The sequence below is a fragment of the Sitophilus oryzae genome, unplaced genomic scaffold, assembly GCF_002938485.1.
Source record: "Sitophilus oryzae breed Bouriz unplaced genomic scaffold, Soryzae_2.0 scaffold_1701_pilon_pilon, whole genome shotgun sequence".
Taxonomy (NCBI): Eukaryota; Metazoa; Arthropoda; class Insecta; order Coleoptera; family Curculionidae; genus Sitophilus; species Sitophilus oryzae.
In genome coordinates this window covers 1,127,683-1,142,689 of record NW_022146393.1, presented here as the reverse complement: position 1 = coordinate 1,142,689, position 15,007 = coordinate 1,127,683, and the positions used below count along the sequence as shown (strand labels likewise).

At 33.6% G+C, this 15,007-nt stretch overlaps 1 protein-coding gene across 1 annotated transcript; it reads left to right on the top strand.

Annotated features, from left to right (window-relative positions):
* Positions 1 to 12,993: 12,993 nt before the first annotated feature.
* On the top strand, positions 12,994 to 14,787 carry LOC115881193. The gene is made up of 2 exons (XM_030898600.1): positions 12,994 to 13,832; positions 13,887 to 14,787. Exons 1-2 carry the CDS (start codon positions 13,075 to 13,077, stop codon positions 14,710 to 14,712), a joined length of 1,584 nt encoding a protein of 527 aa, XP_030754460.1. The 5' UTR covers positions 12,994 to 13,074; the 3' UTR covers positions 14,713 to 14,787.
* Positions 14,788 to 15,007: the final 220 nt, after the last annotated feature.

Genomic DNA, 15,007 nt, shown 5'->3' with positions numbered 1-15,007 from the left:
CTAACCGGATATATTAAGAGAAAAACTCATGTTAAGCTGCCGCTTAGGAATATTTAGTCTAAAAATTATAGTAGTAGGCTAGGAAACAAAAAGAGCTAAATTGGTTAGGTTAGTCTAGCTACCACGAAAAAAATTATGGAGATCTGGAGATCATTAAAAAAGAAAAGCTCTTTTAAACGAGCCCTAGTTTGTTTAAATGGGCTAACCTAAACCAGAGTTATCCTTTTTTAATAAAAGCAAGCTTAACCTTCCCCCACCACTTTATTTTATGAGATAGAGCAAAGTACTCTATATCGAAAAAATTACAAATTTCTCGATGATTACAATAGTGATATGTAAAATATCTGTTCACCTGCATATTTTTGAGAAAACCCCTGTTTTCGGATTGGCTATAAGAGAAACGCCCCCTAGCGGACTTTTTTTGAACATGAAAATAATTTCCAGCGATTTCTCTTGGTCCATTTACTTACAAGAAATTTTTTCCCAAAGTTATACGATAAGTAATTTCTGAGATACAGCCGGCGTCCATTCTTAGTTGGCCACCGGTAGAGGGTGTCCCACTAAAAATAGCTCTCGGCTGTATCTCGGAAACTATTAGCCGTAGGACCTATGGAAAAAATATATTTATAACTAAAGGGGCTATGAGACCTTGCTGGAAATTATTTTCAAGTTTGTAAAACGGCCGCTAGAAGGCGCAACTGCTATGGAAAATAAGGAAATAGAATTTTTACAGAATTTTGCCTAGAGAATGGGTACTATAAATAATAGCTTCATAATCTTTACCATTTTTCCCTATCTGCTAAAATAAAGTGGTGGGGGAAGGTTACATCTGTCTTTATTTAAATGTTAATAACTCCGGACTGGGTGATCAGAATCCAATAAACGAGGGTTCGTGTAAAAGAGCGTTTCTCACTCTATATTATACCATAATACTCCCGTATTATACAATAATAATAACGTTTTGAACGTAGACGCTAGGGGGTGCTTTCTTGCAATTTAACAAACATAGCGCGTTTAAAAAAAAAATACGATAGTATATGTAATTTTAGCTGGTAGTAAAGAGTAGTAAAAGCTTAAAAAGTCAGCGAAAACCGCATCTTCATATCTTCTTTCAAACCGAAGACATTAGCAAAATTATAATAAATACCAAAAAATAAGCCCTTATAATTACCTTGTTTTTAAAACACGGTATCAGTAGCCCCATTCTAATAAAAAAACAAGATAGAAACAGTTAGTTTATTTTAAAATCGACGATATACCAGAATACCATAATACCAGATGTGTTAATATCTAATAATTAAGATATTAATAACAGTAAATAAGAAACGATGAATCGGTGAAGTCATGATAGGCTTTGGAAAAAAGTTGCTTTTGACGTAATAGTATAAACCACAAATTGTTATTAGATCAACATTTTGATAGTCTTTAGCAGCGTTTTTTTATCTTTTAATTGCTTTTTCAAAATGCCTTTATTAATAATTTGAAGTAGTTGAAGTTGTTGGGCATATTGTTAAAAATTGTTTAGTCATTCATAACGTAATAAAAATAAAATTTTCAGCAGTTTGACAACTTTTCTCGTCATGAATAACAAGGTGCATACACTACATTCAAAGTTAATTCCCATTAAATATATTGCTAAGTTGTTTCTCAATATGTTTCAATAAATAAATGTCCTTTGTTTAAATGAAATTTATCAAAGTAATCCCTAATTCGTTTTGACTAGTTTATTTAACATGGTGAAAGATCACTTTAGTTTCTTACTATTTTTGAACAAGTTAAGCTTGTATTTATATAAACTGAAGCCATTAAACTGTTCAAAAGCCATTTAAATTGGATTTCTTTCCAGGTGACTGGAATTAACCGTGCTCGTCCATAACTTGGCAAAGGTCAGAGAGCGTCGTTAACTTCGATTTCATTGCTCTATTAGGCATAACCAGCATCCGGACGAAATTTTGACGTAAGAAATTGCCGTAATTTTATCCCTCGAGTGCATTTCTTTACTCCTTTACCTCCCTAACCTTTAACCTTTAACTACCTACCAATTAAGTATTAAAGGCGTTATTGGATTCGAACTACTACTACATTTAGTGCAATATTCTCAAGTTGCCTTCGCTACCTGATGTATTTTAGTTTAGTATAGTACAGTGCTTCAACCCGTGAAGTAAATATTAAGAATATCATTTCTTAAAGATATAGAGTGTATATCGGAGACTGGAAAAGAAGTCTCCCGTATATTTTTTGAAACCATTATGGGGCAAATTGTCAAATATACTTATAGTCCGGGAGGCAGCGGCTTTTTTTAAGAAATTTCATCCCGGCTGAGTTTAATACAGTAGGTTATACTCACATTCTAAATCAACCGTCAGCCTCAGTACTTGAGTACTAGCGGTGGGTGCCAGCGTGAGAGGGTGCGATATTCGTAAAAATAGATCTCTGAAGTTATTTCATCCCGCGTGAAACCGTAAAAATAGATCTCTGAAGTTATTTCATCCCACGTAATATTGATGTTATATAGTAATAAAAAACGACCGTCAGTCGGTCGGCTGAGGGTGGAAAATACGTCAGTCGGACGCCTGATCTTGAGAAAAAAATATGAATTTCAAATTATTATTTCATCCCGTTTGAAACTTTTACACAAGATTTCGTACTTATATAGAAATATAATAATGACCTTCAGCTGCGTGTCTAGCGGTGGTAAGACCGTCAGTTAGAGCAAAATTGTATTAGCGCGCGCATGCATTTATACTAGGCAACGCGCGACGCCTGGAATTTTCCATGGTCTGATTGACGGCTTTTCCCCGCCGAATGGGCAATCCGCTGACGCATATTTTCACAATTCTATCCAAACCCCATCTGGATATCTTTTTCCAAACCGAAGATATTAGGAAAAATATAATAAATACGAAAAAGTAAACCCTTAATTACCTTATTTTATCAGTATTCTGAGGTGTCAGTATCTAATAAAAAATGTATAAGTTTGGTTGTTGTTGTTTCTAATAAAAAATGAAACAACAAACGATATTCTAATATGGATAATTTACTAGTATACCATTATACCAGATATATTAATATTTAATAAATAATTAAGAAGCCAATGACAGTGAACAAGAGGCGACGCCTCAGTGAAGTCACGATGAAAAGCACTGCTGAGATTATCAGATGCTGATCTAATAACAGTTCCTAATGGCGTCATTTCTTGTTCAATGTCATTGGCATCTTAATTATTAGATATTCATACATCTGGTATTATGGTATTCTGGTATTATATTATCGATATTAGAATAAATTAATCGTTTGTGTTTTATTTTTTTATTAGGATGATCATTATCAGAAACCTAATTAAAAAAGTAGCTTTCGAAGTTTTAGGTGAACTGAACATGCAGGAAAAAAAAAAGATGAACCAGCTTGTATAACTGACAGCATAAAGGCCTTAATCAATGACAAACAAAAATTCTATCAAAGATGGCTCTCAGACCGAACAGATACTAACTGGAGTCATTACAAGCAAAAAAATAGAGAGGTACGAGCCGTCATTAAGGTAGGAAAAACAGATATTTGGGAAAGAAGGTGCCAGCAAGTGGAAAGCCTAATAGGGGGCGCACGGAGTACTGAGGTATGGAGAACAATCCGACAAATGAAAACCAATCAAACGGACAAGCTATTGAATAGAATGGATATAGAAAAATGGCGCAACTACTATGCAGAATTACTGACAGAAAACCGACCAGAATTCTAAGCAGTAGAAGATGAGAACAATCTTGCAGGCACTTTAATGATAAGCGAAAGAGAAGTACATCAAAGTCTCAAAAGAATGAAAAATGGACGGTCACCGGGACCTGGTAATATTGTAGCGGAATTGTTAAAGTGTGGAACCCAAAAACTGCGCTGGCGTCTGGCAGAGCTATTTAACCAGTGCTGCCTGCAAAGTAAACTACCCCGAGAATGGCGAGTGGCTCACATAGTGTCCATCTTTAAAAAGGGAAATCGTAACGACCCCACTTGTTATAGAGGCCTAAGCATTAACAGTTCGGTCAGCAGACTTTTTGGAAAGGTGCTACAGGGTAGGCTCAGGGACAGTATTGGTGACAAAATCTCGGAAGACCAAAGCGGATTCACACCGGGGAAATCTTTCACAGATAACCTTTTTGTCCTGCAGCAGGTGATGGAAAAAAAGATAGCAGTAGATCAAGAAGTCCATCTAGCATTTATTGATTTGGAGAAAGCGTACGACTCTATTCCCCGCAGCAAGATATGGGAAGTATTGAATATCTTAGAAGTAGATAGACCTTTGCTTAAGATAATAAAATAGCTATATAAAGAAAATGAATCGTACGTTAAGATAGGACACAGGCTATCTAATCCAATTAACACCACAAAAGGGTTGCGACAAGGATGCAGCTTATCTCCTCTGATCTTCAACGCTTACGTCGAATTAGCCCTTAGGGAATGGAAGACGAAATATCAAGGTATGGGAATACCCATTGGGGACAACACACTATTTACCCTGAGCTTTGCAGACGATCAGGTCGTGATTGCGCAGGACTCATACGATCTAGAGTTCATGACTAAGAGGCTTTATCAAGTATACAACAAATGGGGACTTCAGGTTAGTCTAAAGAAGACCGAATACTTAGCTGTCAATTCCAACACTTGTTTTGAAGTCTTCATTAATGATAACGTCCAGATTCAACAAGTAGACAAATTTAAATACCTGGGTGCTACTATCAACAACGAGGGTTTGGGCAAAGAAGAAATACAAACCGAATTCAGAAGAGCAAACAAGTTATTGGATGTCTTAACAGCCTCTGGTGGGACCGAAACTTATCTGCAACAACTAAAAAGAGACTTGGAAGAACATTGGTGGAGTCAGTTCTTTGCTATGGTTCAGAGCTGTGGACTCTGAGTGCAGACGCGAAGCGCAAAATCGAAGTTGTTGAAATGGACTACCTTAGAAGAAGTGCAGGAATATCTAGGATGGAAAAAAAGACAAACATCGAGGTCAGGCGTATCATGAATGCACCGGAAGAGACAGTACTGGATCGAATCGAAAAATCCAGCTTGAAATGGTTTGGACATGTTCTGCGTATGCCGGAAAACAGGTCGCCAAAAAGAGTTTTTCAATGGGCTCCCCAGGGCAGAAGAAAGAGAGGTAGACCTAGAAAATCCTGTAACGGAACGGTTACGGAAGCAATGGAAGCTCGTAACCTAGAAGCTGATGACGCTCTAAATCGAGATGTGTGGCGTAGGGTAACGGGAAGGCAGCAATAGGCTGTAGTTGGAAATGAGTATTAAATACTTAAATCAAATCCCGTTTATATATATATATATATATATATATATATATATATATATATATATATATATATATATATATATATATATATATATATATATATATATATATATATATATATATATATATATATATATATATATATATATATATATATATATATATATATATATCATTATCAGAAAGGCTACTGATACAGTGACAGAAAAATAAGGTTACTTTTTCGTATTTATTATATTTTTGCTAATATCTTTGGTTTGGAAAAAGATATCCAGATGTGGTTTTTGTTGACTTTTTAAGTTTTTATTCCTCTTTACTATCGGCTAAAATTGCATATACTATTACATATAAACTTTTTGAAAAAAAACGCGCAATGTTCGTTAAAATGTAAGACAGTGCCCTTTTACTGTTAAATGCTAATTATTGTTATTTATATGGTATAATATAAAATAGAAAATGCCCTTTTAAATGAGCCCTAGTTCATTGGATTCTGATTAACCAGTCCGGAGGTATTAACATTTAAATGAAAACAAAAATGAAACCTTCCCTACTACTTTAGTTTATCAGATAGGGCAACATTGTTCAAACACGAAAAATCCAAAATTTGCTAAATATTATAACACCATTTTTTATAGTACCCCTTATCTAGGCAGAATGTTGTATTTTTACAACATTCTTCCATTTTCTTATTTGCTATAGCAGTTGCGCCCTCTAGCGGCCATTCTACAAACTTGAAAATCATTTCCAGCAATTTCTCATGGCCTCTTTCTTTAGTAATAAATATCTTTTCCGCAGACCCTATGGCAAATACTTTCCGAGATACAGACAGAACTATCCTTAATGAAACACCCGGTGCAATTATTAATGCATACCTTCTGTAAATCGTAAAAAAACAATTGAAATTAATAAATATTATAGTTTTAATAAATAGAAATGTGAAAATTGCGTCAGCTGATTGCCCAGTGGGGGAAAAGCCGTCAGTCAGACCATGGAAAATTCCGCGCGTCGCGTCGTACTATATTTTGCTCTGACTGACGGTCTTACCACCGCTAGACGGGATGAAATAAAAAATTTTCAAACGGGATGAAATAAAAATTTGAATTTTGTATTTTTTTCTCAAGTTTAGTCGCCCACTGACGTATTTTCCACCCTCAGCCGACCGGCTGACGGTCGCTTTTAATTACTATACCGGGTGCGTCTCAAAAGTGGCTCACCCCCTATAACTTTTTTATTTTTTCAGATAAAACCAGGACATTCGGTATGTTAGTATATGACATAAATTAGGATTGATTGACATATTTAATTGTTTTTGGTCACTTCCGGTTTCACCGGAAATGACTACAACTTTTGATTTTTAAATGGAACCCTCGGTATATTTTTACTTTATTCGATAGAAAATGACACTCTGAATAGAATGACATATCATATGCCAACTTTTGACATTTTCGCATATGGTTTATTTGAAATTATAACATGCGGTTCATAACGATAATTTGACTCGAAATACCAAGTGTGTGGTATCAAATTATTCGTAAAAAATGCTTTTTTCCAAATATGCTAATGAGGCACCCTCGTTCCATTTGAAAAAATTGAGATCTGATTAAAACTACGATTTGGGCATCTTTTAACCGGCCGGGACAAGACACTAAAAATATTAAACGATCAAATCTATTTTTCCAAGAGTCCTTGATTAAAAATTATCATTTTTGACATAGCCATGGCAATGTAGATTGAAATTTAGAGTACAATTTTTTTAAGCAAATATGTCAAAAGTTTACATATGATAAGTCATTCAATTCAGAGTGATATTTTCTATCGAATAAAGTAAAAAAATATCGAGGGTGCCATTTAAAAATCAAAAGTTGTAGTCATTTCCGGTGAAACAGGAAGTGACCGAAAACAATTGTATTTGTCAATCAATCCTAATTTATGTCATATACCGTATGATCGAATAAAAACGGCGTCAGCGATGGCTATGAAATTAAGATCGCTGTCATTTTATATGTAAAATTATATGGGAAATGTCATCGATCGTCATTTCCAAGCCAACTGGACGCCATTTTTTTTCGATCATACGGTACTAACATACCAAATCTCATTTTTTTGTCAGAAAAAAATAAAAAAGTTATAGGGGTGAGCCACTTTTGAGACGCACCCGGTATAACATCAATATTATATACAAGCAGTTTCACGCGCTACTTGACCGGTCGGTTTCGTCATGTGGAATGTGAGTATAACCTACTGTGTTAAACTCAGCCGGGATGAAATTCTTTGAAAAAAAGCCACTGCGTCCCGGACTATTACAAGTCGGACTATTACAATAAATAATTATTTAGAAACAAATATTAGAACTTACAGAGCTCTGCATAATTTTATTATAATTGTTTTTTTCCATACCTGAAAAAGAAAAAAACAATGGATTAGAATTATGAAGAATATGACCAAAAATATATCTATGGAAAGAGTAAAATATAAAATTGAATTGTTGATTGCAGAAATAAGACGATGCGCAACTTTATGGGGATTTCGTGACACAAAACCTGTCCGAGATGTAGTTGGCGTTATCGTCCGCCTGTCTGAGATTTAGTTTAGTTCTGCGCCGCTGCGCGCTCATTTACTGCGCAGCGGAAAAGAAGGCTGTACCGTAGTTCTGTTTTCAGTCGACAGAGTGAGTGATTTCCGGAGACAGTGTTGCCAGAACTACTGATAAATCCGTAGATATACGGGTTTTGGGTACAGTACGTTCATAATACGGATTTTCTACCATTAAATAGTTTAATATAACATTATTAAATTAAACAAAGAACGACGTCGGAGTTGACTTGGGAATAAAGATCGCTGTTATCTCATTTGTAAAATATTATGGTAAATGTTAATAATCATCATTTTCAAGCCAAATAAGCGACTTTTTTCGATCATACGACATATTTAGTACCTATAAAAGAATTTTTAATTTTGTTGTTTATTCTGTTTAACATGAATAAATTTTCAATACATAAACGGGGATTTTTCATCCAAAGATATTTTCGTCAAACGTATTACAGATATTACACATATTAATATGACAACGCTGTCGCTTTCAGTTCCATACCGTCTTTGATATGCTTTCGCTAGTCGAATTAGAGAAAATTAAATGAAATTAGAGAAATTGTTTTATGCGTTGGCTGCAGAACGAGTAGAGACTCCACCGTACAGCATTTGAGACGTAAGGGGAATTTTATTTTCATTAGGTTGCGTATCATCCTAATTCCTTCAATCTACGATTGACTATAAAACGGTGTAACATGTGATGAACCATTTTCAATATAAAATCAAACTAAGGCCGGCCGCACTTTAGATGCGAATTGAGTGCGCAAACCAAAAACGCTTTTCTCCGTCAAACAGCAGTATTTCGGTGACATTATTATAAATATCGCACTCGTGGAGTCCTCTTTAGAGCGCAATGAATCTGTATCTTCAAGATAATTCTCTTCTAGGGAGATTGCAGCGACGTCGTCGCTATCGTAGAAGAGAATGGGTTCATGAAATATATCTAAAAAGAAATGAATTAGGCGAATTTCATCATACTATGGAAGACTTATTACCCTTACATTTTAATTGCTAGTTTCCTTATACCATGGTTATAGTAAACTATTTTCGTACAGCAAACTTTCATATCCCATTCTACTACCTATATCCATTTTTTTCAACGGTTCAACACACGAAAACGTTTAAAAATCCCAACAGGTTCGCATCGTTTTTGGATGTCGGAACTACGCGTGCGTTTACGTACGGCCAATTCGCACAGAGTATGCGCGCTCCCATTGTACTAGGAAGGTCGGGATCATTCGTGCGTGTTCGTACGTGTTCGCACGAATCAAATTCGTACGAAAACGCGTTCAAAGTGCGGCCGGCCTAATTTCAAAAATATTAACTAGTTTTTGTTAAAATGTTAACTATAATTTGATATCTCGAGATTGAGACCCTTGATTGAAATAAAATAGAATTTACTTAAATATTATTTAGAAAATCGTACATTGCAAAACAATATTCTATAACATTTACTTTTAGAATATAACTACCTTAATTAAAAGAATCGCTAAAAGTTAGTAAGATATCTGAACATTAAAAAACAGTGTAATCTTAGATAAGAAATTTAAATATACAGGTATTTATTCTAACAAGATTGCGTGAGCAGAAACGCTTAAGGAAGTACATATTTAGAGCTCTAGTCACACCATTCCGCCGGTGTTTAACTTATTTACAAAATAGGACATTAGTCAAGATTACAATCTTTGTTAGAAAATAGCAATTTTAATAATAAAAATATAAGATGATAAATTTATAACATATTTGTCACGTAAATGTCAGTTTCTTACTTTATCGTATATTAAGTTTAAGAATTTTAGTTATATGATATCAATAGGTACTTAATAATTAATAATAATTTTTATGGCAACTTTTACAGTTTAATATACAGGGTGGTCCGAACTGTATTCCGGAAACTTCGGCAGCATATTCTGCACATAAAAATAAGTAAAAAAGTTCGTATAAATGTATTTCCTAAAATGCTTAGTTTCGGAGATACAGGGTGTAGAAGTTTCAATTTTACTTCGATTTTCTCCAAATAGTTTCTGAAGTAACGTCAATATTTGGATGAAAATTGGTGTCTGGGAGTTTTTTTGACATGAGCTATTTGATTTTGATGTCACTATGACTCTAATGTAATAACTTTTCGTCCATGCCTGTATAAAACTAGTGAGTAAAAAAAATATACATTTGCAACATTTTCTACATAAAAAAGGTCTCTTGGTAAAAATCGATACGAATAATGGTTCTCGAGATATTTGGAATCGAAATTATCAATATCTATCATCAATGACATAAATTAAACAAGTTGACTAAATAGTTATTAGACTGAAATCATAAATTTTAAATGTGTTTGGGTCAAAATTTCAACAGAAACTGTTTTGTCTTCGTTTGTTCGAAGAAAAATTCATAATTAATTAAAAAAAGATAAAAAGTTCCGAAATTTATAATTTTAGACTATTTACTCAACAGGTTTATTTTTAGTCAATAATGACGTGTATTAACTATTTCCATTGTAAATATCTTGGGAACGGTTGCTCGTAGCGATTTTTACCAAGAGATATTTTTTACGTAAAAAATCACGGAAATGTACATTTTTTCACTTAGTGGTTTTATACAGGTACGGACGAAAAGTTATTACCATTCAAAACAGTTAAAACACATGTAGGTGGCGCCTCCTGCAAATAGGAATCATATTGACATCAAAATCAAATTTCTCATGTCAAAAAACTCCTAGACACCAATTTTCATCCAAATATTGACGCTACTTCAGAAATTATTTGGAAAAAATCGAAATAAAAATGTAATTCTACACCCTGTATCTCGGAAATTAAGCATTTTAAGACGTACATTTATACGAACTTTTTTACTTATTTTTATGTGCAGAATATGCTGCCGAAATTTCCGGATTACAGTTCGGACCATCCTGTATAGTTAGCGCCCACCACAGGGGGAAGAGGTCTCTTGCAATGAACTGAATGATACCTGCCTATCATTACTTCTATGCAGCTAATAATTTGATATTTTTTCCGTCTCTATATTTCCATTTTCTGTCTACACTAATTTTAATTGTATAAATTTAATTTAACAAAGTTTTATTAAAAATAAAGTTTTAAACTGATGCAATAATCACAACGCAATGACTTATCAAATTCATCTAAAGAATATTATTATTGAAACATAAACTAACCATAAAAAAGTTATATGTATGTATATCTATAAAAAAAAACAAGTATCTACTTAAGTTTTAATACATAAAGCTTTTAAAATATCAATTAGTTTTACTTAATAGTTACTATTCAAGTTAAGTATTACCCCCATATCACACTAAACATTAATACTAAATATAATTACTATTATAATAAAAATATGTCATTTTTTTTATTATGGAACATGACAGTATTTTCTATATCAATTATAGTACGTTCGAGTTACAAAATAAATGCTTTTTTAAGAAGAAAATTTCTTGCTAAAAATATTCAAACTTTAGTTGTCAAGACTTAAATAGATGTGTCAAGACTTAAATAGATGTCAACTTGGGTTTAGATTAAATTGTGAAAAAACAATTTGATATAGGCCCAAGAGATCGGTTACCTGTATGACATCGACCCAGATATGTTTTTAAATAACATTAATAATTAAACAATTAAAATACAACAATCTCGGGTCGATAATCAAACGCAGGCTACCAAAGTTCGATTGCCTCATGGTCATAGCCGGGTGAATGTAATTAGATGAAAACAGATTGAACGACGTAACCGGCGATGACCACGAGGGATAGAAAATATAAAAATGTATGCTGAAGAGAGTCGAGGAGGTTAGTCCATCGATGTGAGTCGTATTATACAGTTAGTAATTCGCGTCATCAGTCCATTAGCAGAAGACAGCGCAGACTGAAGATGTTCCTGTAAGTACTTAGTTAACTAAACCATTAAGTCTTGGCATTCCCCAAAATTGTATTATACTGTGAACTTTATGTTAAATAAATGTGTATTTTGTTCAATGGTTGTTTTGATTGAGAGAGAGAACCTGGTATAGCGACCCTAGCAAACAACCCCCAGCTAGGTCGCGACATATGGTGGAGGCGCCGGTCTCTCTTTTAATTAAAACAGCCTTTTTTTTTGTATGCAAATTTTAACTAATTTCTCTAGTTTTTTTTCTACCACCACGACATATGGTGGAGGCGCCGGTCTCTTTTTTAATCAAAGCAACCTGTTTGAATGCAAATTTTTAATTACTTTCTTTAACACCACGACATATGGTGGAGGCGCCGGTCTCTTTTTTAATCAAAGTAACCTTTTTGAAATGCAAAATTTTAATTACTTTCTTTAACACCACGACATGTGGTGGAGGCGCCGGTCTCTTTTTTAGTCAAAGTAGCCTTTTTTAATGCAAATTACGGGTAAACCCTACACACCTCCGCAACATGTAGTGAAGGCAAAGTTCTTTTATTTTGTTTAATTCAAATATTTTTTTTTTCAATACTTCCCCACAATCAAGACATGTGGTGGAAATGTCGTTTTTATCTGTTGCAAAACAACCTTTTAAAGAAATTTGTTTTTAATTAATTATTTCTGTATTTTTCGCCACCACAACATGTGATGAAGGCATGTATTTTATTTTTTTTTATATTTTGGGAATGCCAAGAATGTCCTAGTTTTAACTTATTGAATTGATTTAAATATATTTAGTTTTTTGCTTTTTAACATAGTTTCTTTATTTTCATTAATATTATCCAATATGCAATTTTCGTCAAATTTAAATTTTTGCATATCAATTTTGTTGCCCGATTTTTGTTTTCGTAAAATATACGAAATTATTTTAAATTTTAGTATATTTAAGTTGATAAATATTTAAATAACCTATATCTACTATTATAGTATGAATATTTTATTTTATAGTTTTTATAAAGTATCACATAATAATTTAATACCCTATATATTATTTGAATATTATTTATTACATTTATTTATAAAGTCAAGTGCTGGAAAATGCTGACGACTGTAGTTTTCACCCTGACCTACACATCATGTTTTATTTTGAAATATGAGTACATTCTCATCCACATTTGTTTATTATTTTTCTAACGTTTAAATTTCATTCAAATGCCAATGGCTTTGTCTATATTAAATATTTCTTGATATATTTCAATGTCATAAACTCTCTAACTAATTATTTTTAAACAAGCTAAACTTTTTATTTTAAAATTTTTCATGATGGAATTTCAAAGACTTCCAGTTCTGCCTAAATTTGTTGAACCCCCTACATTTGACCCTAGGTACGATTGCCCAGTGTCTTTTATTTCTAACTACGATAAAATTACTGATAGAAATGGTTGGGATTGTGCATATAAAATTCGATATTTGCAGTGTTACCTGAAACACGCATCTGTCTTTTGGTTTGAAAAATACGCGAAAAATAAAAATAATTTACATAAAACTTGGCCGGATCTGAAAAGAGATTTTATTTTAAATTTTGGCGGTGATATAGCAATAAGAAAACTAAAATCCAAATTGCGCTCACGTAAGCAGGATGCAAACGAAGATATTAAACACTATTACTTTGGCTTACTTTCAATGTTTCAAGAAATATATGATGAAATTAATTTTGATCAGTTCAGAGACTATTTTGAGAATGGTTTGCATCCATCTTATGACAAATATTATTATATGTTGTCAAGCCGTGATATGGATTTTACCACGTTAAAAAGTATTATTTTCAAGTTGAGTGATCTAAAAGACAGAAGTTCAGATTGTAACACGTTGGCACGTTCGTCCCGCTTCTACGAAGGTAGTACAAATTTAAATAATTCAGCTAGTAAAAATAATTATAAACATAATGATTACTATAATTATAATTCAGACGATTTAAAAAGGAATAAAAGACAGGTAGAGCATGACTCTTCGTACAATGGTCATAGGGTTGAAGATATTGATAATGTAAGAGGCAAATCAGGACATGAGAATAAAAAATGCTATGGCATGAATATTAGCTATGATAATCAGTATAAAACAGTTAATGCTAGCTATAGGTATAACAATACAGACGAATATAATTTTAATACGAATTATGAGAGAAGACAACAAAAGTTGATTGAAGATAACCGGACAAAGAGTTTCGAACAAAACCCACCCTTAGTTGAGGACTACCAGAGCAGGATTTTTGAACAAAACCCACCCCTGTTTGAGAGACAAACAGCTGATATGCATGGTATATTTATTGTGTCAGAGGAGCATGAGATAGAGGAGAATAGTGTGAATATTTTGGAAGAGGACGATTTGGATTCCCTCAATTTAGAAAGTGCACGGATAGAGGAATATTGTGATGCCCTCCCCGTGGCAATGGGATACGCACAGGCAGAGGAAGTGAATGATACCCTCCCTGTAGCAATAGAGTTCGCACAGGTAGAGGAAGATGATGCCCTCCCTGTTGCAAGTGAAGTTATGCCGGCTGAGGATGAGTGGAATACCCTCCCTGGCAATGTCGAGGAAGATGAAATAGAAAAATGGAATCCTTTCTTTCTCGAAGAAGAGAAATGCAACTCCTCAAGTGTACCAATGTTTTGTTTTAACAATGTGGAAGATAAAGATATACCTCCGACACAAGAAGTTACGCATATAAGAAGCAAAAGTATACGTCTATTAGACAACCCTTGTTGGAACCGACAGTTTGACTATTTTGATCGTAAAACAAACGTTCCAAGAGAAGAAACTCGTAATGAATTTAGACCCCAGCAAGTCATTTCTTGCACAACTAGGACACTGGATATGATGACCAAAAGGCCAAACGCCAAGATGGCGAAGGATATCATTATCCACCCTAGCCACCCTCCCTGGACTCGATGCTTATGAGTCATATTTAGAGTTGAAATTAGAATCAAGAAACGCATGATTGTATAAAGGACCTGATAAAGACTATTTAATTAACTTAGTATTTATTTTTTTGACTTTTAGTTGTAAGACTTATTTCTTAGACTTATCTTAGACTGGCAGAAACTAATTTATTTTTGAGTATTTTTAGGTGACATTTATTTCCTAACATTGAGCAAAAATAAGGATAAGAAAAAAGAAGGAAAAAAAATACTTTCAAGGTAAGCTGAGGTAAAGTATACTCAAACCTACTACATTTACAGCTCCTGGGGAAAGA